At 40.4% G+C, this 26,559-nt stretch overlaps 1 protein-coding gene across 1 annotated transcript; it reads right to left on the reverse strand.

Moving 5' to 3' along the window:
* Positions 1 to 879: 879 nt before the first annotated feature.
* On the reverse strand, positions 880 to 22,776 carry IRF4 (interferon regulatory factor 4). The gene is made up of 8 exons (XM_087890287.1): positions 22,533 to 22,776; positions 19,796 to 19,982; positions 17,339 to 17,427; positions 15,909 to 16,050; positions 14,216 to 14,326; positions 11,394 to 11,747; positions 7,199 to 7,311; positions 880 to 3,960 (listed from the first exon to the last, which is right to left on the reverse strand). The coding sequence occupies exons 1-8, from the start codon at positions 22,758 to 22,760 to the stop codon at positions 3,817 to 3,819; spliced, it is 1,368 nt and encodes a 455-aa protein (XP_087746413.1). The 5' UTR covers positions 22,761 to 22,776; the 3' UTR covers positions 880 to 3,816.
* Between the last annotated feature and the right edge of the window lie 3,783 nt (positions 22,777 to 26,559).

Consider the following 26,559-nt stretch of genomic DNA (forward strand, 5'->3'; position numbering starts at 1 on the left):
AGAAGGTTGCAAAAGGGGATCACATGACTCCGGGACACTGCAACTGCCATAAATATGAACCAGTTGCCAAGCATCCGAATTTTGATCATGTGACCATGGGGATGCTGCAGTGGTCATAAGTGTGAAAAATGGTCATAAATCACTTTTTTCAGTGCTGTTGTAAGTTCGAACAGTCATAAATGAACGGTTGTAATTTGAGGACTACCTGTATTTCTTTATTTGTAGAAACAATCAGACTTTAAAAGCTTCTTCCTCATTTACATCCCTTGGAAATGCAACTTAATAATTAAAATTAAAAATCTCAATAATTAAAAACTGAACATTGCTGCATGAAATAACAGTTCGTGTTATTTCTGTGTATGTTTATTTGGGCATACTGAAAAATGGCTTGAAAAAATGCTACAGACCCCACATGAATACATCATTTCTGTTCATCAAAGCACATACCACATTATTTCAGGTTTCTGGACATACCTGGAAAAAAATGTCACTACTCTTAAGACTCGTATTAAAGACACAATGCTTTAACAATTTGATTCATTAAAGCAACATTTGATTTCACATTTATGTGAGATTTCCTCATCTATGGCTGCTGGTTCTGGGCTGAAAAAATCTGGATAATGATTACAAAGCAGCACAGAGCTAGAGTTTTCTTTATTTCTTTGTGGCCATCTAGATTGGATTTTTCCAGCCCATGAATGGTAGCTCTACAATATCAGAAAAATCTTGTGTATTTTAATACACAGAGCCGTCCTGTCCTTATGTGAAGTACTTCCTCCAATGGTATTCAAGTCTACAGTATGAAGCCGATATATACCCATCAACAATCTTCTCAAGAAAGTGTGACTCAGTAATAGGTTGCATTGAAATCAATAGAAAAACTTCCAAATTTTTTATTTTAGGTCAACATTTGTTCTAGTCACATAAATCTCTCTTACATATAATACAAAGTGTTCCCCTGAAACTATAAACAGTCTGAGCTTCATCTTGGCATAACAGATATAATTCTGATATATAATTACATGAAGCAGCCAATAGGAGAAACTAAATGCTAAGAGCACAAGAAATACCGTATGTATTTAGGCGTATAGGAATAAGGCTTGTAGCCTAAATGGATTAAAAATGTATACTGACATATCAAAGAAACCATCAAACAAACAAACATGAAAAGATTCAAAGAGCTATGTGGAGTTATCGTTATCATTTTCCAAGCTTAAAGAGATTTAATAGTGCAACCTATCCATGTTTATTGAGATATAACTTCCATTGAATTCAATTTGTTTACTCCCAATATGTGCTAAGGACTGTAACTAACTATATCCAGGAAAAATGTGTCAGATAATAAGGAATTTTCTGGGAGAAGAAAGAAATGGATATTATATCCCAAGGCATCATGCATCTTTAAGATGTATAAATTCAGGAATCTAGTGCCAACTGACTAACTATACAATACATTCCTGATTAAATATTCAAGTTCAGTATATTTTTAATTACAAAGTAGAAATCTTTCAGTAGTAGATACTGAAATACCTGCCGCTATTTTTAAGAGAATGAGATCATATTGAGTGTTCTTCCTTGATCCAAAAGTTCTCTTTGCTATTTCAAACATGACTCCGGGACACTGCAACTGCCATAAATATGAACCAGTTGCCAAGCATCCGAATTTTGATCATGTGACCATGGGGATGCTGCAGTGGTCATAAGTGTGAAAAATGGTCAGTTTTCCCTGGCCAGGGGCGATAAGAACTCTAGTCTAAATCAACTGAGCCCAACCGATTAAAGAAGACTGCTGAATATGTACCTCAAAAATATGTACCTTTATTTTTAAGTAGAAAACAAGTTTCATCTATTCTTCTATACACTATTTAGAACAGTACACAAGTGGTCCACAATTACTCTTTACATCTCTCCACATTAACCCTCCGAAATAAAGTCAACTATGTCCAAGCACTGTTTGACTATTCAGATAAAGTCCCCTATATATTGAAATTAGTTCATCAAACTTGTTCAGACAATATCCTAAGTCATCATGGGGTTTGTTGTGGTTTGGCATACAGCAGGAAACCATTATAGTCATGAAGCATAGTTGATGAAAAATGTGGTTTTCTCAATAAACTACAGTTAAGGAAAACATACCACAATGTGCAATCCTAGTCTGAATTTAACTTTTTTTTAATTTTATGTATTTTTATCCTGCCATTATTATTTTTATACATAAGTTAAGGTGGCGAACATATCGAATACTCCTTCCTCCTCCTATTTTCCCCACAACAACAACCCTGTGAGGTGGGGTTGGGCTGAGAGAGAGTGACTGGCCCAAAGTCACCCAACCGGTTTTCATGCCTAAGGTGGAATCAGAACTCATGGTTTCCCAGTTTCTAGCTTGGTGCCTTAACCACTAGACCCGTGATGGTGAACCTATGGCACCCGTGCCACAGGTGGCATGTGGAGCCATATCTGAAGGCACGCGAACCATTGCCCTAGCTCAGCTCCAGTGCGCATGTGCACGCTGGCTCCTCCCACACCACCCCTCCCCTCCCAGGAGTCTCCACATGGCCGTTTTGGATACCAGGTAAGTACAGGGCTTGTGCAGAGGTTCTGGGAGGGTGTTTCCGCCTCTGGAGGGTCTCTGGGGGGAGGAGAGAGGCCATTTTTTTCCTCCCCAGGCTCCAGGAAAGCCTGGGGATGGCGAAAAATGGGTCTACTGGGCCTACCGGAAGTCTGGAAACGGGCCGTTTCTGGCCTCCGGAGGATTCAGGTAGGCCTGCTAGGCCCAAAACAGGGTGCGGGGGGGGGGGGCGTGTGTGGATGCGCCCAGGCGGGGCATAGTGGGGCATTGAAATATGGGTGCGGGCACGCTCGTGCATGACACAGCCCCGCGCTTCCCCTGCTTTTAGCACACGACGGCAAAAAGGTTAGCCATCACTGCACTAGACCAAATTGGCTCTCAGTTTTTACACATTCACTCTTGTGCAATCTTAAATATTCAAATATAAGCATCAATGCACTAAATAGGTCAAGTTCTCTAATACGTTCATTTCCTCAGCCTGAAGATTGCTAGATGGATAATAATGTCAGTTCCATACAGTTCCATACAGCATTATAGGAGGGAAAGTTAAGTCCATCTGAAAATTACTCTCTGGTCTATATAGGAATGAAACCTCAGCGCTAATAGTTGCTATGAATAAATTTAGCCTATTGAATTTAATACAAATTAAATGATATAATGATATAAATATTGGACAATGATATAATGCGTTGTCCTGGGAAGATTTCTGATAGATTCCACAGAATTTAGTATCCATGCGCGTTTTGGAAACAGCAGCAACAGAACAGCTTTTTTAACATTTATGAGGAAAAAAACCTTGAAATTAAATTTTCTACATACACAGCATTCAACATTTCGATTGTTTGAAGCTTTTAAAAAAATAATATACTTATCCCATTTTTATGAATAGCATGCATTTTTATGGCCTTATACCATAGTAAACTGTTACTTAGGTTTAGAATTTCCTGCCCTGAGATTTCAAATCAAATAAATAACAAGAGGCTTGAAATAATTTCAGGTTGTCTCTAAGACGCTGTCCTTATTTAAGAACATGTAAACATATCAGCCATTTTGTCATTAATCCCACAAGCAGAGGACAGCTTTCCGAAAGCATGGCAGAACTCTCATTCGGGATTCTAGATTCTTACGTTGACTGTATCCATTCCATGTACATTTCCAGTTGGTGATGATTTCTCGGGGAAATTTGAAGCACTGATTTGCATCCTTTTGCCTCTCAAAATGTAATTCAAACTTCAGTGTTCCTGTGTTTATTCCTGAACAGAGGAATGGTGGATGGATCTATGATAATCTTCTGAAGTGGTTATTTGTTCTGATATATCGTAGCCTCTCAAAATAGGTCCGGTGTTTTGCTGTGCAAAATAGTACAGCTGCCTAGCAAACACTGGTTCAACCTTAACAACAAATCAGAAAATTAATGAGTTTAAACAGTGACTACTGGAATAATAATGTTCTTTAATAATAGTGTTCTGAAATTTTATTTTATCAATTTTATAGCAAACGGCAGTTCATAAAAATCTCACCATAAGTATGCAAACAAATAACTTGCCAAAACAAAGAGAACGTAAAGTTCTGGCAAATTTCAATATAGAAGACAAAATATATAGGGTTAAGAAAGCAATGTGGTACATTTTTTTCTCTTGAATATTCCTAATTGAATATAAATGAATGAAAACAATAGCAAATGATTATCTGAGATAAATGCTTATAGTTAGAGTGTATTTATTTTTCAAGGGTATGACCCAAGGAGGAGGAGAATTTGCAATGCAGAGCCATTGCCATCCTCTGAAGTGGGGTGAAATACAGTTTGTGACATCTTGAGGGGGGGCGGGAATCCCTGTAATTTATTTACTTGCAACTGACATTGGTGTGCAAGAAAAGGCTGGAATTTGCGGGTACATGGTAGCACTATTTCCTCATTGTACTTTGTTCTGGGTACCTATGACCAAATTCTTCCACAACAATGTATCTGCTGTTCCACTTTGTTTTTTCCCCTAGTTTCCTGGGATAGAGACTGGGGAGTAGTTTACAGTGACATTTCTGGAGTGAAATTTCTGGAGGGAAGGATTAGCTTCCTTGCAGCCACATACACACGGTAGCCACATACACAGCTCAAGTAGACACATTTCAAAACTTGTGGGGGGGGAGATTTGATTTTGCCATTTTGTTTTTAATGGAAGTGCTCAACTGTGTGAAGAATGCTGGAATATTACCAAAGAGGATGAAAATAGCTAAACTATGACTGTCATTAATCTACTGTGTCAGGGGTTCATTTGCTGAATGACAGCCTTAACAATGACTGTTGTTAAAAGATGCTCAGTTTGCTACACAAACATAATCATGCACCCTTAACATATTGTTTGAACTCACGATTTGTAAAATAGAATTTATGTCTTAGCATTTTACAGGAATGCAGCTCATAATTAAATAGAGAATTCACTTTTTAATGGCTCATCGCACAATCACACAGATGTTCAGACCAGGGGTTAAATCTAATTTTTTTTGCTACCGGTTCTGTGGGTGTGGCTTAATTAGTGGGTGGGGCTTGGTGGTAAGGTGACTGGGAGGGCATGGCTTGTTGGTCAGGTGGGCGTGGCCAAGTCAATGTCACTTCTTTGCCCTTTTTTAACCTACAAAACACAACACAACAGGCTCACCCACAATATAAAAGCAGCTGCGCTAGACCCAAAATGGCCCCTGCAACAAGCAGGAACCTCACACAGCCACAAAAAGCCCCAAAAAACAACTTTTACACTTTACACACACACAACACAACACAACACAACTGGCTCACCCACAATGTAAAAGCAGCTGTGCTAGACCCAAAATGGCCCCTGCAACAAGCAGGAACCTCACACAGCCACAAAAAGCCCAAAAAACCAACTTTTACACTTTACACACACAAAATTCCATACAGCTTTGTGAGATTTTGTGTGTTTCTGTAGTTAGAGTGAAACACTACAGAAACACACTAAATCTCAGAAAGCTGCACAAATATTATTTTATTTTATTTTATTTTTATTTTTATATAAAAGCAGCTAAATTTAAAACTTCCTAAACTTTAAATGGCTAGGTCTAAAAAAAGAACAACTAAAAAAACCCCAATTAACTATTTTTTTAAAGCTCCCAAAGGGAAAAAAAACTTACCCAATAGAACAGGGGTCTCCAACCTTGGCAACTTTAAGACTTGTAGACTTCAACTCCCAGAATTCCTCAGCCAGCTTTCCTTTGCTGGTTGAGGAATTCTGGGAGTTGAAGTCCACAACTCCCTACCTGCTTGATTGCAAGCAGGGAGATTCAGTTGCTTGCTGATGCAATGGATTGCAGGGATTACAGCAAGGTGTTGCGACCAGCAGGTAAGGTAAGCAAGCTGAGGGGGGGAGGGGGAGGGATTTTTGCTACCAATTAGCAGATCGTCAGAGCCATTTAAAAGGAAAAAAGTTTTTTTCTTTTACATGGCTCTGGCGATCCAAGCTGAGTTGCCTGATTAGCAGGCAACTCAGCTGGGATCATCAGAGCTTGGTTCCTCAGAGCCATTTTAAAGAAAAAAAAAGGCTCTGATGATCGCGCGGCTCAGCTGGGCATGGGGGGGGGCGGGGGCAGGGATTTTTGCTACCGGTTCTCCGAACTGCCCGCCACCATCGCTAGTACTCGCCCGAGCCGGTCCAAACCGGGAGCATTTCACCCCTGGTTCAGACTGAATTTGGCATTTTTATCCACTTATCAAGTCCTTCCCAAGGACTTGGGATAAGCAAATGTTGATGTTTTATGATGTTAGAAGTATCGTTGCAGGATGTAAGCTGTTCCAAGTAAAGCTGCCTTTTGCAATTGACTGGTGGTGAATTTGTCAAGGCCAATGATATTCAACTGATACTTCAGTTGCTTGGGGATTGCACCGAAAGCACCGTTTTATTATTTTTATTATTACTATCATATTAGGGGGCACATCTAAGCTATCACCTGGATTACAGTGAAATTGTTTAACCTGGTTGCAAATTGAAAATTCCCCCCCACCCACCCACACACCAAGGGTCAAGTGATTGGCTTGGTATTGTAACCTTATATAGTCTTTATTAAGCTATTCATTATTATTAATTTATTAAGCTATTCAAAATTCTTTTTAGGGAAAATGTTAAAAATAAACCAATCTCAATTTGGTGATTTCCAGTAGTGCAGTTTGAATCTGTAAGTAAATTAGCTGCAAGCTCAGGAATATATGATAAATTCCATTTAAGGAGGTTGCATTTTTGCTGCCGATTTATTAACTGAAATTTCAAATTGTTTCTAAACATATGTTTAGCATTCACTAAAAGTGAAGATACAATTGTCAATTATATAGGAATTAATATTATATATTGCGTGGCAGTATAATTAGAGAAATTGTTGATTATATTGTCAAGAAATCTTAGTTATTTATATCTGTAGCTTTGGTTTCAGGTTGATCTGATGGTTTAAGAAGAGCTGAAAGTTTCTGAAACTGAAAATCATTTGTATTCTATATATTGATTGATCAAGCTTTTGAATATCATAAATCAATTTCATAAAGCATTTATCTCAGTCCTCTATTTTCTTATTAGCCATGGCTTTAGCATTTATATACTGTATTACATAAATCATTCAGCATATACTTACATGGGCTGTAATTTGTTTTCTCTGTCTTTGTGGATCAGGAAATTCTTCTCCAAAACATAACACAATCTGGAATCTAGGTAATGGACGTCCGTGGTGGGCAAATATTTGTAATTCTAGAAAACAAACAGAAATATTATACTTCGGAGGCTAAATTTAGGACAGTGGTGCAATAATGCATGAAAAATCATCTTACATAGATTCATCAGATTAAAGTTTTTTTTTAAAAAAAGAACCCTATTATCTACCTGGGTTTGAAACAAATAGATAAACCCATTTCAGTTTGCTTTTCCTTCTATCTTTAAAAAAATATTACAATTCCCTTCGTTTAGTATGATTCCAGGGCAATACACAATAATATAAAGCATACTTTTTGTTTTATACTGTACTTCCTCCCTTTAAAAAAAAGCAGAATAGCTTATAAAAAGAATAAAACAACCTAAAGTGCTTACAGATAGATAAGACAAAATTAATAAAAATTTTAGAGAATGCAACAATTAAAACAATTTCATTCTTTAAATTCACATTCTTCAAAATCGCTACATTAGCCAGTTAATGCATAAAGTTCTAGGCTAATGGCAAGCCAGAATCAGTAACACTATTTAAAATATTACATAACATCAGGGGTGGGTTCTAATTTTTTTTACTACCGGTTCTGTGGGCGTGGCTTATTTTGTGGGTGTGGCTTGGAAGTCATGTGACTAGGTGGGCGTGGCTAGCTGGTCAGAGTCATTTCTGGAAGGTCCTCGCACTTACGACCCAACTCATTTGTTTGCTTTTAACACTGATCAGCTGTAGGACGGCCCTTTGAAGCCCCGCGGCAAGAGTTTAAACAGTTTTTTTCCCTCTAGTGATCAGCTGGGGCTCAGGAGGCAGCAACAGATTGGGGGTGGGACCAAATAAAAGGTAAGAATAACATGGGGGGGTGGGGGGGAGGGCAGGGGGGAGAACTGGTTTGGTGACGTCATATCGTCACCGCTACCGGCTCGGTGGGACCGAAACGGGAGGAACCCACCACTGCATAACATCCAACAATCACACTAATGGCCTTTTTTTAATAAGGCAGTTGGGGGGATTATATATGTAAGAACAGAGCTCAAAGTAGGTTATGAAGTAGGTGCCAGGCATATATTTTCAGCAAGGTATCCCAATTCTTTGTGACTTTGATAGCAAAGACACCAAGAATTCAGTAATTTTAATAATAGACTTTATACAGGAAGAGAAAACCTTGTAAATATGTACACTTTTAAGAGACTGAGATCCTTGAATTTAGTCAAGAATTAATAGGTAATCCTGAGTAATTGGTTTAGAATTATGTACTGTAGTTACATTTTTGGCTGCCAAACTGTGTACTTAGGTGAAGTTTATGAAAAATGTTCACAGACATTAACACATCACAATAAACTTCAAATTAACAGATCATGAATAATCAAGACAAGATTTTAACTCTAAAGACAGCAGTAGCTAGCAATCCATCATTGAATTTAACTGGACTTCTAGTAGCAAAAATTGGATTTAGGAATGTGCCTAAAATATGACTTCCTCTCTCAAGAGAAGTGTAACTATATCTTAAAATAGTGGAACTCAGATGCTACAAATAAAAAACTCTCTCTTTGAAGTTATATTGATATCTCATCAGTATTCAGCTTAGAGGCATCTGCAAGTGATAGAGGACAAGTGGAGTGAATGACAAAATTATTAACACACTATTATGACCAAAATATTTCCCCTTTATTTCATAAATTCTGATGTCACATATATGTGTGAAAGGGACAGAGCTTGTATCCTGATGGCATCATGCTGCTATTGTAATTTTGATTAAAGCTTTCAACACTGTGGACTCTTTAATTTAGCTGTATTGTTTTGGCAGTCATAAGGTTCAGTACTCAATATGGGCACTAGTCCACCTCCTCCTTTTCTTTTTAATAAATTTTATATCAAAGCTTTATTTAGAGCTCCAAAAGGTAGGCCACACAATGGTGGAATTCAAACTTTTTTACTACTGGTTCTGTGGGCATGGCTTGGTGGGCGTGGTGTGGCTTGGTGGGTGTGGCAGGATACTGCAAAATCTCCATTCCCACCCCACTCCTGGGGGAAGGATATTGCAAAATCTCCATTCTGACCCCACTCTGGGGCCAGCCAGAAGTGGTATTTGCCGGTTCTCCAAACTACTCAAAATGTCTGCTACCGATTCTCCAGAACCTGTAAGAACCCTGAGGCCACAGCAGAAAATCAGTTTCAAAGAAGGCTAAGACTACTTTTATTGAGATTGGTTATAACAGAATCTTGAAAGAGGTGCTACACCTCTTTTTAAAATTCAGTGAATTATAGAGCTGCCTGCCTGAGATAGTTCCAGATATTATCTCATAGATCTGGACTTTAAAATGGTTCAGACACTCCTGCCTAGATAACACTTTTTGTTCATCTCCATTAAGGTCATCCTCCTTGTTCTCTACATTTATGCATTAATCTTGGCAAAAATAACAAATAATGTGAATTATAGTGAGAAAATGCAGAACACTATAGGAGAAATGGGAGATTGGCTGTATTAAACTTCACAGAAAAGGAAGAAAATGAGGCCCACCACAATTATTTTTCTGCGGTAGCTATGTAATAAAGTTTTAGCTAAATCAAAAAGACTATGCTCAAAGAACATGTCTAATATAATATTTATCAGATTTTTAAAAATGAAAGTGACAACATATTTTAAAAGTTCTTGTGTAAAGGTAAAGGTTCCCTTCACACATATGTGCTAGTCGTTCCCGACTCTAGGGGGCAGTGCTCATCTCCGTTTCAAAGCTGAAGAGCCAGCACTGTCCGAAGACGTCTCCGTGGTCATGTGGCCGGCATGACTAAAAGCCAAAGGCGCATGGAATGCTGTTATCTTCCCACCAAGGTGGTCCCTATTTTTCAGGGGTGAAATCTAAAATTTGTTACTACCGGTTCTGTGGGCGTGGCTTGGTGGGGGGGTGGTAATGTGACTGGGTGGGCAGGGCCAACTTTTTTTTTTTACTTTTAAAAGCATTTTTTCTACAACCTCTTCAGCTGAAGAGGTTGCAGAAAAAATTGCTTTTAAAAGCCTCTGACGATCAGGCAACTCAGCTGGGATCGCCAGAGGCTTTTAAAAGCATTTTTAAAAGCAGAAAAAAATGCTTTTAGAAACCTCTGATGATCCCAGCTGAGCCGCGCGATCATCAGAGGCTTTTTTTTTTACTTTTAAAAGCATTTTTTCGGCCGAAGAGGTTATAAAAAAAATACTTTTAAAAGTAAAAAAAAAAACAGCCTCTGATGATCTTGCGGCTCAGCTGGGCATGGGGGGGGGCGTGCAGGGATTTTTGCTACCAGTTCTCCAAACCACCCGCCGCCATCGCTATCAGATCGGGCGATCCTGTCCGAACCGGGAGCATTTCACCCCTGCTATTTTTTTACTTGCATTTTTTATGTGCTTTCAAACTGCTAGGTTGGCAGAAGCTGGGACAAGTAATGGGAGCTCACCCCGTTACGTGGCATTAGGGATTCGGATCGCTGAACTGCCGACCTTTCGATCGACGAGCTCAGCGTCTTAGCCACTGACCCACCGCGTCCCTGCTTGTTCTTGTTCTGTTCTGTTGTTGCTGTTCTTGTGTACAATGCAATATATTAGAAAAAGGATTACATTCTGTCAATTCTAGAATCATCTATTACTGGGGCATAATAAATCTTAATCGGAGTAAGAGGTTCGTCATATCCCCAACAGAGCTGAGTTTTCAAAACAAACCTCCAAATTCTAACTATATTGCACAAATGAAAATCAACAAATATTTAAAACCCTGATGCATTTTGAATGTATGTATGCAAATGGGTTTATCTACTACCAATGCAGAAAAGCTGGGGAAAGGGTAAAGAGAGGCTGGATTTCGGATACTGTGGAAGCCCAGAGGCTGGAGTTCAAAATTGATAGGATAGAGCATAGTGGTGGGTTGCTACCAGTTCGCCCTGGTTCTGGTGAACTGGTAGTAGCGGCGGCGGGAGGCTCCTCCCACCCACCCAGACACATCAAATACACTCTGCGCATGCGAAGGTAAGTGAAACCCACCACTGATAGAGCAGCTGCAAATTCTATGTGTGGTTAGAGGAAGGCAATGTTTGAAACAACAAAAGAACCAATTTTAAGGTCAAAGTCTTAATTGCATTGGTAACTTATATTTAAAAAAATTACCTGATAAAAATTTCTGAGTATCAAAAAGCTTGCACGTCTGCTCTCTTTCCAGTTTGTTAGGCCGGTCACTGCAGAATGCCAAAGGCCCATCCCAATATATCCTGCTTTGACAAAGTCTCTTAGCATAGAGGCCATCGTGGGTCATCCAGAGTATTACTCCTCTTTCCAGGTGAGAAAGCAATTTTTCAGTCGTTTTTCTCTGGTTATGATCTTCTGGATAAGGGAACATAACTTGGTCCATGCCACTGACCTCATAGCTATGACCGTGAGATATCCTACAGCCCTCAGGACTTGAAGTTGTGACTTCTTTTACAAGAGTTTCATGATAATACAAACAGATGTGCAATCGACAATCTGAAAACATATTGATGCAAAGTTATTTTTAACATTTGGTATTGGGCAGCTTTACTTCCTATAGTTTAGCAGTATAATGGGCTTGAGAGATAAGTTTTCATCCATTCCTTATTTACTGAATAAACATTATAGCAAAACCTGTCAGAAACAAGTTCCACTCTGTTCAATGGAACTCTGTGAAAATAAAAGGCATAAGGCCATATTCTGAATCTCAGGTTAACATTTACTGTGGAAATTATAATTATTGCTCCTTCAAAGATGCTGTGATAGAGATGATATCAGATAAAGAATAACTGAATTCAAATATTGCATAAAGTAATATTTAGTTTTGGCATAATGCATTGTGAACCAGTGGTGGGTTGCCCCCGGTTCGGACTGGTTCTATAGAACCGGTAGTAAAACCGGTGGGAGGCTCCACCCACTGACCCGGATGTCATCAGAAGCAATCTGCGCATGCTTCTGCACATGCGCAGGAGAGAGCACGCGGGCACGATCCAAACCAGTAGTAAAGATAAGTAGAACCCACTCCTGGTGTGAACTCAAAATACTGTAGCTTACTCAACAAATCATTGTTAAGCATATTTTACCTTAGCATGAATCCAATGAATATATGTGCATGTGTGTGTATATAACTACATGTTAAAATAGCTAAACTATTCCATACAATATTTAATAAAGCTAACCTCTGCTACATTCAGTAATGCCAATAGGCTGTATTGTGTGATATTGGAGTATGATTTCTTGGTTTATTAAGAACCACGCTATGGGCTCATTTATAGCACAGATGAAAAACTACTTAGCACTATCATAGCTTGAAGAAATATAGCCAAAGAAAATATGTGTAATGTGAGAATAATCATAGCTTTAAATACTGCTACAAAGTAAAGGACCTAAAATCTCTGAAAAATGATTTCCTGCTCATTCACCAACTGAAGTATTCAGTAAATATCAATTCTCCCTGTTAGGCAATAGTGTAAACAGCTATGAACCATATTCTGGGGAATAAGAAAAGATCTGTTTGTAAATTAAATTAGGAAGTGGCCAAGCAAAAGGAGTTTTATATTAACTGAATTGCTTCAAAAAACTATGGTAATCTCAGAGTTCTGGACAAAATTGCATACCTAAATAGAATCTTCACTTTCTGGTAGACTACAGAACAGCATTTGTATTTAATGAGATAATCAAAACATTATTTCTAATATTATACACTTTAATCAATTTAATATGCATGCTGTGTAAATAATATTTTTTAATATAATTTTTTTCATATTTTACAATCCATTTGCTCCTAGTAAAATCAGCTTGTAGCAATTAACAGTATAAGACAGCATCAGCAGTAAACTCTAACAATTACAAAGTAATAATTACATTCATAAAATGCAACATAAAATGCACCAATAATATCAAATAATAGATTTTTTTTAAAAAAAACTACAAGCACAATCCAACAACCATCCATAAAACCATAATCCTAAATGGAGGTATACAATAGATTTTTAGGCTCTTCTTGAAGGGAAGTAGGACAGATAGGAAATGATCATTACAAGCAGAAGGGAATTCCACAAAGAAGGTGCCACTACGAAAAAGGCATTTAGCCCTGTATATTCTAACCATTCTTTGAAGTATTATTTCTGGCCATCAACCACAAGAAGCCTTTTGAAGATTCCTGGCACTTCTCATTTGTAATATAACATAGTGTAATAAAATTCTCAAATAAATAAATTTTTTATTTATTAATAAAGATTAATAAATATAGATTAATAAATTAATCTATAATTAGAATTTTTACTCCCCTCCCCCAAAAGATTTGTTGATTTGTATCCTACCTTTATTATTTTTATAAATAATTCAAGGCAACAAACATATCCAGCACCCCTTCCTCTTCCTATTTTCTCCTTAACAACAACCCTGTAAGGTGGATTGCGATGAAAGAGAGTGACCACCCCAAAATTCATCCAGCTAGTTTTCATGGCTAAGGCAGGATTTGAACTCCCAGTCTCCTGGTTTCTAACCTGGTGCCTTAACCACCAGACCAAATTTACTATGCATTCTTTTCTAAATTCTATCTGACATACAGAATGACTTTAAGGCAGTTTTGACAATTTTTAGAGTCAATTTGTGACTCTAACAACTGCCTGGACTAGTCTCTGCAGTTTTCTTGGCAAGATTTTGGAAGTAGTTCGCTATACCTAACTTCTTAGGGATGAGAAACTGTGACTGGCCGAAGGTCACTTAGCATACCTCCTGCCTAAGGTGAGACTAGAACTCATGATCCCAGCTTCTAGCCTGATGCCTTAACCACTACACCCTATTGGCTTTCTTTCAATTAAATGTGCATGTATTTATATACAGAACAAATGGAGATGAATATTCACTTTTTATCCTTCTGGGTTCATATGGGGATATTTATGAACATTTTTTCAATCAGAAGTTCGCTGTGATTTATTAGATTGTGATGGTATACATACCTGACAAGGGAAGAGCTTCACTAGTTCTGATGTTTCCCTCTATTGGGATTCCAGAAGTCTGCGTCTCAGGTGGTGCACAAGCATAAAAAGTTCCAGTTACTTGACAACCTACTTTCATAGCAAAAAAAAAAAAAAATGTTTTCACAAAGCAAAATGAACATGACTGAACAGCCAATAACATTCAAAACTTTCATCTGCTAGAATGGAAACAATTATCAATATGTAATACTCTCACTCCTGTAAATATTGTTGATTGTTCATTCTTAAAATTGATACATTTTCCTTATTAAATCATGGCTCCTTTGGTGAATCATCTGAAGACCTTCCCACTAACTGACTGTGTGTAACCTCTATAAATCATAATGCTTTTATCCCATCTGCACAATACTATGAACACAGGAACTGAGGAGCTGGATGATGGGAAGAATAACTAAATAGGGGTGCTTTGTCCAGTTTAATTCATATTAGTATTACAGTCATAACAAGATTGGATAACTCTTCTCATTCTCTACTTTATCACAAGTAATGGTTTTTGGACTGACTTAGACACACAAGGAATTTGTTTCCGGTGCGTAAACTGTCAAAATCTCCATATTTGGGAAGTTAGAATGATATTAATAGGTGACAGTTCCATTAATGACAGGAGATGATTTGTCTTATACAAAAACATTATGCTTTGATGCTCTGGGTGATAAATTCAGACTGCAAGTATCCATTTTCTCCCACAATAAAAACAGATCGTAGCATCATTTCCTTCCAGAATCCAGGAAATCTGCATCTTATCCAATCCCTTATCAATCCCTTATCACAAAATTTGCACAAGTAGACTGCAACCATGGCGAAGTGCATAAGTATACACCATTCAACAAGTATTATAACATTTTGTTAATATCAGTCAAAAAATTGACAAGTAACTTATCAATCACTAAAATCCATGCAGTTCAGAACTGCTTAATTTTTGTTGCACTGTGCCTAATGCTAGTTTATTTGTACTGCATTAAAATTGATCAGATCTGTTGATAAATAAGCATATAGAGAACAGACAAAGAAAGAAACAAAGCATTATCTTTTGTCTATTTAGTTTTGTGCAACTTTTTAAGTTTATGAAGGTAAAGAATAAACTGTTCTCATGGTAACTAAAAACCTTGAATACATTAGTAATCAGAAGTTGGCTGTTCTTCCTTATCTGCTTTGTTTTATCTTTTATTTTAGATTTGCACAGTAAAGCACTCCAATTTTCACTGAGAATATAAAATTTGTTTTATGCATTTAGTTACCTGCATAATGTAAAACACACTTAACTGTTTTTAATAGATTCAGGAGTGCTAAACTATTCAAGTCACTTTCCTTTCCCTGAAATTTGATATAAAAGCACTTTCCTTAGGCTGTATCATAATGTTCCTCTTTATATTGTGCCAACTTCTTGCAAATATAGGAACTGTGAGATACATAGAAAGTTCTGCCCTTGCCAGAATTACCTCACTCATTTTAGTAGAGATGAAAACTACATGGAAGGCAAAGTATGCATGGATTTCTACCCTCTGCTGAAGTAAACAAATCCAGTTTTTTTAACATTTTCCTTTTCTTGGCTTGGATGCAGATGGAATCCTAAATCAGGAAACATCCGCTATTTATTTCATAATGTAAATAAAAATACCCTGAAACTCTATTGAACACAATAAAAATTTCTTACCATTCTGACATGATGGACTTTGCCAGTGATGATTACGAGGTGGAAAAGAGACACTTGTACACTGGTATGAAAGATCAGGATGGGACTGCTCTGGTACGTATTCCCTCCAGTTACGCTCATGAGGTACCATGTAGTTTGGAACCTGTATATTTTATTAAAATATAACATATCTTATTTGCAGCCATTTACTAAATTAATCAGTGATAAGTCATTTTCAGCTTTCTAATTATATACCCTCTTCGGTTTATCTGTAAAATGAAAACTCAAGACAAGCACAATATTGAGCTTGCTTATAGGTAATAAAGAGTTTCTGGAGAGACACAGCTATATCTCATTAATATACAAGCTTATGGGTGTCTCTTCCCACTGAATTCAGGCACCTCTCTTCCTGGTAAATAAAATAGGATTAGAACTCAATTATTATCCTTTTACTTCCATCAGGCTTAAACACACACAAACACACATACCCCATTGAAACTGAATCCAGTTAATATCTAATATATCCAAAGCAGTGAAGACTCAATAATTCCTAAAATTCATTATATGATTGGAGAGAATAAACCTTTATTTTCCAGATGACAATGCTTCATGTCCTTCTCAAATGTTTATTCTTCCTGTGAAGGCCCCGTTTACTGTAGGTATATTTGTAATGTACAGGTAGTCCTTGACTTGCAACCACAATTGTGTCCAAAGTTGCTAAGTGAGACATTTGTTAAGTGAATTTTGCCCCATTTTATGACCTTTCTTGCTACATTTGTTAAGTGAATCATGGCTGTTGTTAAATTAGGAGCATGGTTGTTAGGTGAATCTGGCTTCCTCATTGACTTCGCTTGTCAGAAGGTTGCAAAAGGTGATCACACTGAAACCGTCATAAATATGAACTAGTTGCCAAGCCGCTGAATTTTGATCACGTGACTATGGGGGTGCTGCAATGGTCTTAAAAATGGTCATAAGTCACTTTTTTCAGTGCTGTTGTAACTTTGAACAGTCATTAAACAAACGGTTGTAAGTTGAGGACTACCTTTATGTGCAATGTTTCATGGAAATACAAGGGACTCGGAGGGGACTTTAAACTTATAATGTATTGAATATCTAAAGTGACAGCTACTGACAGTAAAGAATGTATTGAAGCAGTTGAACAATTTATGCCATGAATACAACTGCACAAATTTGGTGCTATTATTGAAAAGCAAAAATAAAATACTTCTAACAGGAGAAATGAAATGAAATATGGTAAGAGTTATAATACTGATCAAAATCTATCACAAGAACACCTATAAAATCCTTTGAAAATATTAGGTTATATTGGATAGCTTTGGTGGCCATTTGTTTTCATTCTTATCCTCATAGTACAAGGGAAAAAACAAACATGTCATCTCTACATTTTCATTCTCCAAGATACAAAACTAAAACAAATTCAAGGGTCATACCTGAGGCTGTAGTGCAGAATATGATGAATTCAGAGTGAAAGCGTTGTTCATAATCATCTGTGGATCTTCCATGCTAAGTTGTTTTGATCCTGTAAATTATTTGTAGACAGAAACAGGGTGATTTATGTAACTTTGTAAAAAATAGTATCTTGGGAGTATTTAAAAATGAAATCCCTACTGTTAATTTATAGCAGAAATAATAGTTCAGGCCACTTTGTAGATACAAAGTTCATTTGTATTGTTACAAAAAAGACAGAAATCTAAAATGTGCAATGAAAAAACCTATATATATATATCAGTGGTGGGTTTCAACCGGTGTTACCACCGGTTTGCGTCACACATACCGCTTTGCGTGCACTTTGCACATGCATGCTCGCTTCTCTCATACTCACGCAGAACTTGCGCTGTGCGCAAGCGCATTGAATTTCAGAACAGCTGAAGCATGGCAACCCACTCTGCTGCACCTATCAGCTGGGCTAAAAAATGAACAGATATAGGTAGGTATAGCGCAGGGGCAGGCGGGAGGGCCCAACTGATAGTCGGAGAGCGAACCAGTTCGCTCTCACCTCACCATCTCCGCTACCAGCTTTGCCCGATCTGGGGAGAACTGATAGCAACCCACCACTGATATACATGCACATAGACATACATATATACAATTACCTTCATCACATTTGACAAAAAAATCTGGTTGAGTATTCTTAGGTTTTGAATCCTGAATTTTTTAAAACTCTGTTCACTCTTTTTTTCCCCTATATCCCTTCTCACATGCAAGGAACCAGTAATCATATATGTCCCCATAATGTCTTAGGGCATCCAATCATCTTGGAAAGCTAAGTTAATTAACTAGCAGAGTTAATTGGCTGACCTCCTGTTCCACTGCAATATTCTACAGTGCTTTCTGTGATCTATGAATTGGGTAACTTTCTTCTCTTGGCAAATCCTGCTTCCAGAATTCTTTCTCCTCTCCCTCTTCCAGAAACTGGAGATTCTCCCCACTCTCTCTGATCCAAAAAAACCAAACTTGTTGCGATGAAAAGCAAGGATGTGGGCAATGTGTTGGTTGACTTTTGGTGGGGTTTTTTTTTTTTTTGGGACTATTGGATATCTGGCTGGCCCAAGGAAATGAAATGCAGGGGTGGGGAAAACAGTGGTACAGCACAGAAATTATTGTTATGGTGAGAGAGGTAAAGCTGGTGCCCATATGGAAGAGAAATAAGACTCCAAGTGTCTATGGAGATTCTCAGTCATTCAGGTCATGGTTGTCCCAAAGGTGCTTTTTCAAGAGGCAACTGGACTTTCTGGTTTTTCTTTGAAGACGTTTCACTTCTCATCCAAGAAGCTTCAGAGCTGAAGAAGCTTCTTGGATGAGAAATCAAACATCTTCAAAGAAAAACCAGAAAGTCCAGTTGCCTCTTGAAAAAGTACCTTTGGAATAAGACTCCAAGTTTGAAAGGGGAAAAGCAGGTATTAATGTAATAGTATAACAGAGCTGGAAGGGATTTTGGAGATCTTCTCGTCCAAACCCTCTCCCTCCGATCAAGCTGGAGACCCTGTACCATTCCAGATAAATGGTTGTCCAATCTCTTCTTTAAAACCTCTAGTGTTGGAGCACCTAGAATGTCTGGAGGCAACCCATTCCATTGATTAATTGTTCCCATTGTCAGGAAATTTCTCCTTGGTTCCAGGCTGGATCTCTATTTAATAAGTTTCCATATGTTACTTTTTTGCCCTGCACATAGGGGATGGAGAGTAGGTCAACCCCTTCTCCTTTGACAGCCCCTCAAATGTTGGAAAATTGCTGTCAAGGCCTTCTCTTCTTCAAACTACAGTTCCTGCAACCGTTCATTGTATGTTTTATCCACCAATCCCCTACATCAATGATGGCTAACCTTTTTGCCGTCGCGTGCCAAAAGTGGGTGTCGTGCTGGGAGGTTGTGTGGGCGTGTGCCCAAACCCATAATTCAATGCCCCCTGTTCCCACACACACACACACCCACATGCATGCGATGGCAAAAAGGTTAGCGGTGGGCCCGGTAAGCCTGTTTGTCACCCTCCCCATGCTCCAGAGGCTTTCTTGGAGCCTGAGGAGGGCAAAAACGGCCTTCCCCACACCTCAGAGGCCCTCCAGAGGCCAGAAACAGCCCATTTCCCAATTTCTGGTGGGCCTGGAAGGCCTGAAAAATCAGCTGGCTGGTGCACACATGTGTGCTGGAAGTGACCTAGGGCAACACTCATGTGCCCACAGATATGGCTCTGCGTGCCACCTGTGGCACATGTGCCATAGGTTCGCCATCATGGCCCTAAATCATCTTTATTGCTCTTCTCTACACCCTTTCTAGATTATCAACATCTTTTTTGTAGCTCTAGGCTATTAACTAGTGAGGAGTATCATACTCAAATCCCCAATGAAGGATAAACACTGATTGTCAGATCACTTTTAAGATGCTGTCCTACCTTTTTTTGCTCCTTCTGGTACTATTCTATATACTTTATATGGATCTGATATGTCCAGTTGGCTTCTTTCAACCAGTTCTTCAAAATCATTGCTTTTGTTCAGAGCACAACGGAGTCTCGTCTTCCAAGTGGGAGGATCTGGTTTATCAATACCTTCTCTGAACTTCCCTTTAAACAGAGCCCAGGCCTGAAAATATTTGCAGAAATTGATTTAAAAAATGAAATCCTCCAGAACCGCTTGTGGCATTAACAACAATGATATTAATATCACAATAATAAATATATTCCATATAAAAAAATTCCTAGACCTATCATGGGTCATGTTATGCGATTTGTACTTTCCTTCTGGTAGTTGTGTCTAGAATCTAATTGTCAGTGTAGGACAACCCTTGAGGAAATCCAGCAGTAATTAGACACAGTTTCAAGATTCATTATATCTCTTTCACTTCTATAAGAACTAGGTGGTGTGACTTTTTCAAAAACTTAATATTTGTGATACATCCTTAACCACTTCAAGTTTTCCTTGCAGGGATATGGCAACCAAAGTAGGTGCAGAAAACTTACAGCATCTTCTATAAGTTGTGTAACATCTAAACCAACCTTGAACCCAGATGGCAGAAAGTAAAAACTATAATAGAGAGAAAGCAATGTGTACTCAATAAACAAGTGTACTAATGTTAAATGTGATGGTTGAATAACTAAGGAGAAAGATTGTGCCATATGAATTCTACCAGTAGGGTATAGAGTCGCTTTAAAAAAAATACTTACTATTAAAAGTAATTAGCTGAACTCATTTTAGCAGAAATTTAACAGCATTGCTTCAGGTAATACTCCTCAATAACAATATAAACAAGGGAGTTTTAGAAATAAATTCTTACTAAACAGTTATGGCGCTTGCTGAAGTTAATGAAAAAGTCTGCAATCCTATTCAAAATTATACACAAGTCCAATTGATATCTATGGGATTAAAGTATATGCAACTGTGATGAGGCTTGCAGACCTAATGAATTAAGCCTTGGGGCAATTAATCAAATGAGAAAAAAAGAAATTATACAGCGTGGTAGGAATCTGCCAAGTGTGACAGAAAAGCATTTTAGTTCAGCAACATCTTGGATGTAAGTTGAAGAAAGAAAATAGGATAGTATTGTCAGTAATTTAAGTTAAGGGTGAGATCTCCCAACTGGAACTATATGCAAAATAGCAGCTCAGAAATAAGGGTGGATGCCCAGAGGATTAAGGAGCAAGGCAGTTCTAAGTGCATTGCAAGCCAGGAATTTGTTTTTAGCAGCAAAACTGAGCTCATGCCACATTCATACAAAACCCATATCTAGTCCCCTTCCCTCAAGCTTTACTCATTAAAACACCCTGATGTTGAGGGTGATGGAAGTGCTATAAAGCCACCTGAAACTCAAAAAGCCCCTTTTGATCTACTGCAAAACTTAATCTATCTTTTTCCTGTAATTTCCATGACCTTTTGCTTGCAAGAATTGCCCTAATTTTATTTTAAAAAAAGGTGCTTAATTCTAGTATTTGATGATATTTTTTTTTCTTGTTTTAGTGTGTACTCCTGGACAGGTTGTAAATACAATTTGTGACAATTCCCATTTTAAGCCTACAGCTTCAGAGAAGGTTTTGTTATATTGGGAACTTAATCACACGACTTTAGTGGATGGCATCTGTAATTCAATTTGAGAAACCTGGATTCAAATTCCAGATAAGTCATTTAATTTGTTGGGTATCCTTTCTTAGTGAGCCTCGCAGGTCTTCTATCTTGTTGTGGACACAAAAACTGGATTCATTCTTTGGGCACACTGAATTCACAATATGCAGGTTGAAATGAATCCTAGGTTTCAAGAATTAACTCTGATGATCTCACCATTATTACCAAGCTCCATCTTACCACTACTGCCAAGTAGATAAAAGCTGCAAGTCCCATAATCTCATAGGTGGTTTTTTTTCTCTCCCCTAGAGTTAATACTAAGTAAAGCAATCATAAAACTGACTGGCCTTGTCGACTCCAACTAATATCAGAATACCTCGCCTTTCTCTACAACATTCATTTTTGGGTGCGGGATGCACAAGATCCACTTTGTGACGGGAAAATAAAAGTATCTGATTTTCCAAAATCTGTTGAAGGAAGACCATTCATCTACATGGAAATTGTTCCCAACTGAACACACCACCTTCTTAACGCCTCCCATTGCCCGCAATCAGAACGAAGGTGAGGCTACTACAGTGAGGAGTAGTACTCACTACTATTTCTTTGGGGGTTGGGGGGGAGTGGGAAGGGAAAACCTGCAAAAAGGGAGAAATCTGAAGCAAGTTCATCAAGAAAGGGAAAATGATAAAGAAAGGAAAAATCAAGACCAAAACCCAGAACATAAATAATTAAATTAATCTCAAGGGCAGCTTTTTGGGTTTTTTTTTTTAAAAAAACCTCTGTGCTTCATAATAAAGAGCACAATGTCACTATAAAGGTAGCAGTAGAGAAGAAAGCTTAGAGAAGAAAACTGGGGCCATTCTCCACAGAGAGAGAGAGAGATAAGAGAGACATCTTTCTGAGGGACGTTGCCTCCAACTCCTACAAGCAGGTGCCACCCGGCTCCTTCAACCGGCTTCCCGCAATCCTACGAACTCAGGTCGGGTGGCTTGGGCGAGCGATTTGATTGACGGCTCCGCGCGCCCCCTTCCAACTTACCTCGCGCCACCACCACCCCGCCCCTCCTCTCCGGCGTACCTTGAAGAGAGCGGCGTCTTCCTCGCGGTTGTAGTCCTGTTTGCCCGCGTGCTTCCAAGGGATGCGAAAGATGCTCTTCTCCTCGTTCTCCCATATCAAGCCCGGGTATTTAGAGCTGTCAATCTGCTCGATCAGCCACTGGCGGAGTTTCCCGTTGCCGCAGCTCACCGAGCTCATGCCGCCGCCTTCGATGCTGCTGCCGCTGTTGCCGCTGCCTTCTAAGTTCATACCAGGCGCGCCGCCAGCCTCGGCTCCTCCTGCTCCTCCCCTGACGAAGGAAGGAAGGAAGAGGTTGGGGGGGGGGAAGAGGAGGAGGAGGAGGAGAGTGAGCGGCCCCGCTCTGTCACGTGCCGGGCCTCAGCCCGGGCGCGCACGTCAGTTCCAGACAAAAGTCCGCCGCGCTTTCCCGCTCGCCGAGCCGCCGCGCTTTTCTCCACACGGAGGAGGCGGGTGAACCTGCCGCCGCCTCGAGCGCGAGGGAAAGCCTCGGCGCCCCCCCCCCCCGAGTTACCGTTTCCAGGAAAAGCTCCCCGCGCTCTCTCAAGTTTCCTCCCTTCCCCTGTTATTTGCTGGGCCGCCTCTTCTCTGCAAACGCGGTTTCAGTTAAAAAAAACACACAAAACCTCGTCACACCAAAACCTTGGTTAGCTCGGCTGCCGGGCTGAGAGCACTTATTTAATGGGCCCTGCGGTTGTGTGTCTGTGTGTATTTGAACTTTGGGGTTCGAGCCCAACAGGCTTCCTCTACCTATAATAGCCTTTGAGCCGCTCGGGTTGGTGTTTAGGGGACAAGCAGTTGGAAACGCCCGTCGGAATCCGTGCGCCTTAACAATTCAGTGACTGCGGCTTTTCGGGGCTTCCAAGCCAGTCTTGGTGGAGCTGTTTTAAGCACCAAGCTACGTAGAACCTCGGGAGGCCGCGAGTTCTAGTCCCGCTTTAAAGCGCCAAGCTAACTGGATGCCAACTTGGGCCAGCCGCTCTCTCCTCTCTCTCTTTCTCTCAGCCTTAAGGAAGAAGGCAATAATGGCAAACCACTTCGGAAAATCTTGCCAAGGAAAACCGGAGGGAAGGATCCAGGCGGTCACCAGGAATAAATAATTTTTTAAAAACCCTGATTTAGGCACCTCCTCTCCCCCAAAAGCCAATCTGGAGAAGGCCAGCCTTTGAATCTTCTACGTGTAGCTACCCTCGCTAAATCATTCACTATAGATCGCCTGCTATACAATCCTATGTAGGCGCGTGTGCACCCACAAACACACAACAGAAGTCTTCGGATTAGTTGGTGGTTGGTGTGTTTTTCTTTTCGCTATCCCTCTACACTATAGCAAAGCCTCCTGCCCCAATCAACCAATCAATCAATGATTCCACCAGCATCAACCGCCCTCCTCATATTAAGTTTCAACGACTAGATCTACAGCTGTTTCTCTCCTCTAGGTCCCTTCTTCCAGAGGCTGCAGGGCGACGGCCTTCCTTCAACCACCGGTTCCATCCCTACCTTCTCGCTCTGTAGGACTAACTCGCCGTTTCCCGAATCTTCACTTTCTTCTCCGCATTTGCTTTCCCTTCCCCTCCCTCCTCTCTTTCTCTTCCTTCCACTACGAGAAGCAAAAAAACCTTATAGTTGCAAAGGTGGTGCCCTAAACAAAAAAAGCAGGCTCTGCCTTTCCGGGCACTTTCTGCTGAAATCCAGTTGTTTTTTTTTGCTCGCAAACCTGCACCGACGAGGCTTCGGCGTACTCCTCGTCTGTTAGCATTTTTTTTCCATAGGGAGAAGCACTGCGCACACAGTTCCCTTCTCTCCTACACATACATACAACTTCCTCTCGACATACCTTGTTTGACGCTCATTCTCTCCAGAGACCTGCGGTTGTTCCTTTTTACCCCCAGGAGCAAAACACCGCCCCTCTCTTTCTAACCCACCCATCTGGCCGTGTTTCAGTTTCTTGCCTCCCACTCTTCGCCATTCCTCAGACAGAACCCAGTTTCTCTCTCTCTCTCTCTTTCTCTCTCTCTCTCTCTCTCTCGCTCCCTCCTTACCCGCTCTCCTTCTCCCCTCCCCCTCTTTCCCTCTCTTTTTCTCCCTCTCATTTTCTCTCATTCTCTCTCTTCCTCTCTTCCTCTCCTTCTCTTTCTCTCTCTCCCTCTCATTCTCTCTCCCCCTCTTTCTCTCATCCCCTCTCTCCCTCCCTTTCTCTCCCTCTCCCCTCCCCCTTTCCTTCTCTTCCTCTCCTTCTCTCTTCCTCTCCTTCTCTTTCTCTCTCTCCCTCCCCTCTCTCCCTCCCTCCCCTCTCTTTCTCCCTCTCCTTCTCCCCTGCCCCTCTCTCCTTTTTTCTCTTTCTCTCTCTCCCTCTCATTGTCTTATTCTCTCTCTCCCCCTAATTCTCTCCCCCCTCTTTCTCTCATTCTCTTTCTCTCTCCCCTCTCTCCCTCCCTCTCTTTCTCCCTCTCACTCTCTCCTGCCGCCCTCTTTCTCTACCTCTCATTCTCTCCCTCTCGTTCTCTTATTCTCTCTCTCTCTCTCTCATTCTCCCTCTCTTTCTCTCTCTTTCGCTCTCCCTTCCTAGATTTGCAGGTCGCCCTTCTCTCTTTTTCACCAACCCCAGCCGCCGAGTCTCGCTACCTCTCCCTTCCCACGTACTGGCACCCTGGCCTTTCTGCGGGGAAACTCCTCACATTTACCCGCCACAACGCCGACCGTCAATGCCTTCCCCCACTCTCGTGGTTAGGAAAGAGGGGACGGTGGCGGCATTTCTGCCCTTTTTTACATTGCACACCTCCCAAAAGTGCCTCCGCGAGTTTCTTCCCCCTTCAGGACTCATTTCCTCGCAAGAGCCCGAGACTTCGGGGGATTCTCCGCTGCGGCTTTAGCGCCTCTGCACCAGCAAGGTTGCCTTGGGGCATTTCGGTCCCCTTCGGCCGAATTCGGCAGGATGAGTGTCAGGACTCGCTCCGCTGCAGGAAAAAGTAATCAGGCGCCCACCATCCGGAGCGCATCTTTACTGAGAATGTGTCAACGGGGCAGTCCAGAAAGGACCACAGCCCCCACCCTTCCCACCCGTAGACTCCAAGCACGAGGTTAGGGGGCGCGCCAGCCTTCGCCAACCTGCTCCTATAACAAACAGGGTCAAAATCTTGGCGCGACGGCTGAAAGAGAAGTGAATTTGCTGCCTCTTCGAGATATTTATAAAAGTCCGCATGGCTACGACTGCAGTTTATAAAGCAACAAAACCAGGAAAGGGGGTTGGATTTCAAAGGAAAGCCCATTTCAATGGCCAGCTAGATACTTCGAAAACCTCGGTCTCTCTCCCCCATCCCACGCCCGACTCCTTGGGTGGCTATTAAAAGGAAATTTCTATCCGTGAACGTGGGAGGCTGCTCCGATCAAAGTCATAAGACTTTGGCCATCTGAGTTGCCTGTGCGCTTTGATAGAGCCGCCTAACCTGAGCAGACGCCTCGCGCCATCAGGAAACGAAGGCTATAGAGGAGGAGGAGGAGGGTTCAATTTTACAGCGAAGGTCTTTATACAGTATTAAGGGAAGCCGTTCTGGAAATGGGAAAAACCAGGTAAGAAGAGGCTGCCATCCTGCCATTTTCTTCCTTTTTATCCTAAACTCTCTGGGCAAAATGTGGAGAGGGGAAAGCAGAAAGGAAAGTATGGGTCAAGCTTCTTACACGGAGTTGGCAAAGGCATCTCTAATGGTGCTGGTTTGGGGGTATTTCAAAGCCTTTTAGGTCGCTCACTGCCTTCCCCACCTTGGGGGCTGCAGGTTGTGGATTTCATCTTCACTAATCCCAGGCCTGACCCCTGGTGAATTGGGGGCCGGTTTATTCATTCGTTGGTAAGGAATTCAAATGGTTGTGAATTCCATGTAGGATCATGGTCTATGAGGCGCTTTAGTGTGGATTTGGTTCCAAACTCCTTCAACCCAGAGTTTTCATTCTTTCCTTCTGAAAGTTTTAAGTTCGCCCTGTTCCTACAGAGAAGGAAGAAAAGTTTCTGCGGCAATCCAACAGAGCTCTTTGAGAT

Source organism: Pantherophis guttatus, chromosome 3 (genome assembly GCF_059756535.1).
Source record: "Pantherophis guttatus breed Tessera chromosome 3, ASM5975653v1, whole genome shotgun sequence".
NCBI classification, from domain to species: Eukaryota; Metazoa; Chordata; class Lepidosauria; order Squamata; family Colubridae; genus Pantherophis; species Pantherophis guttatus.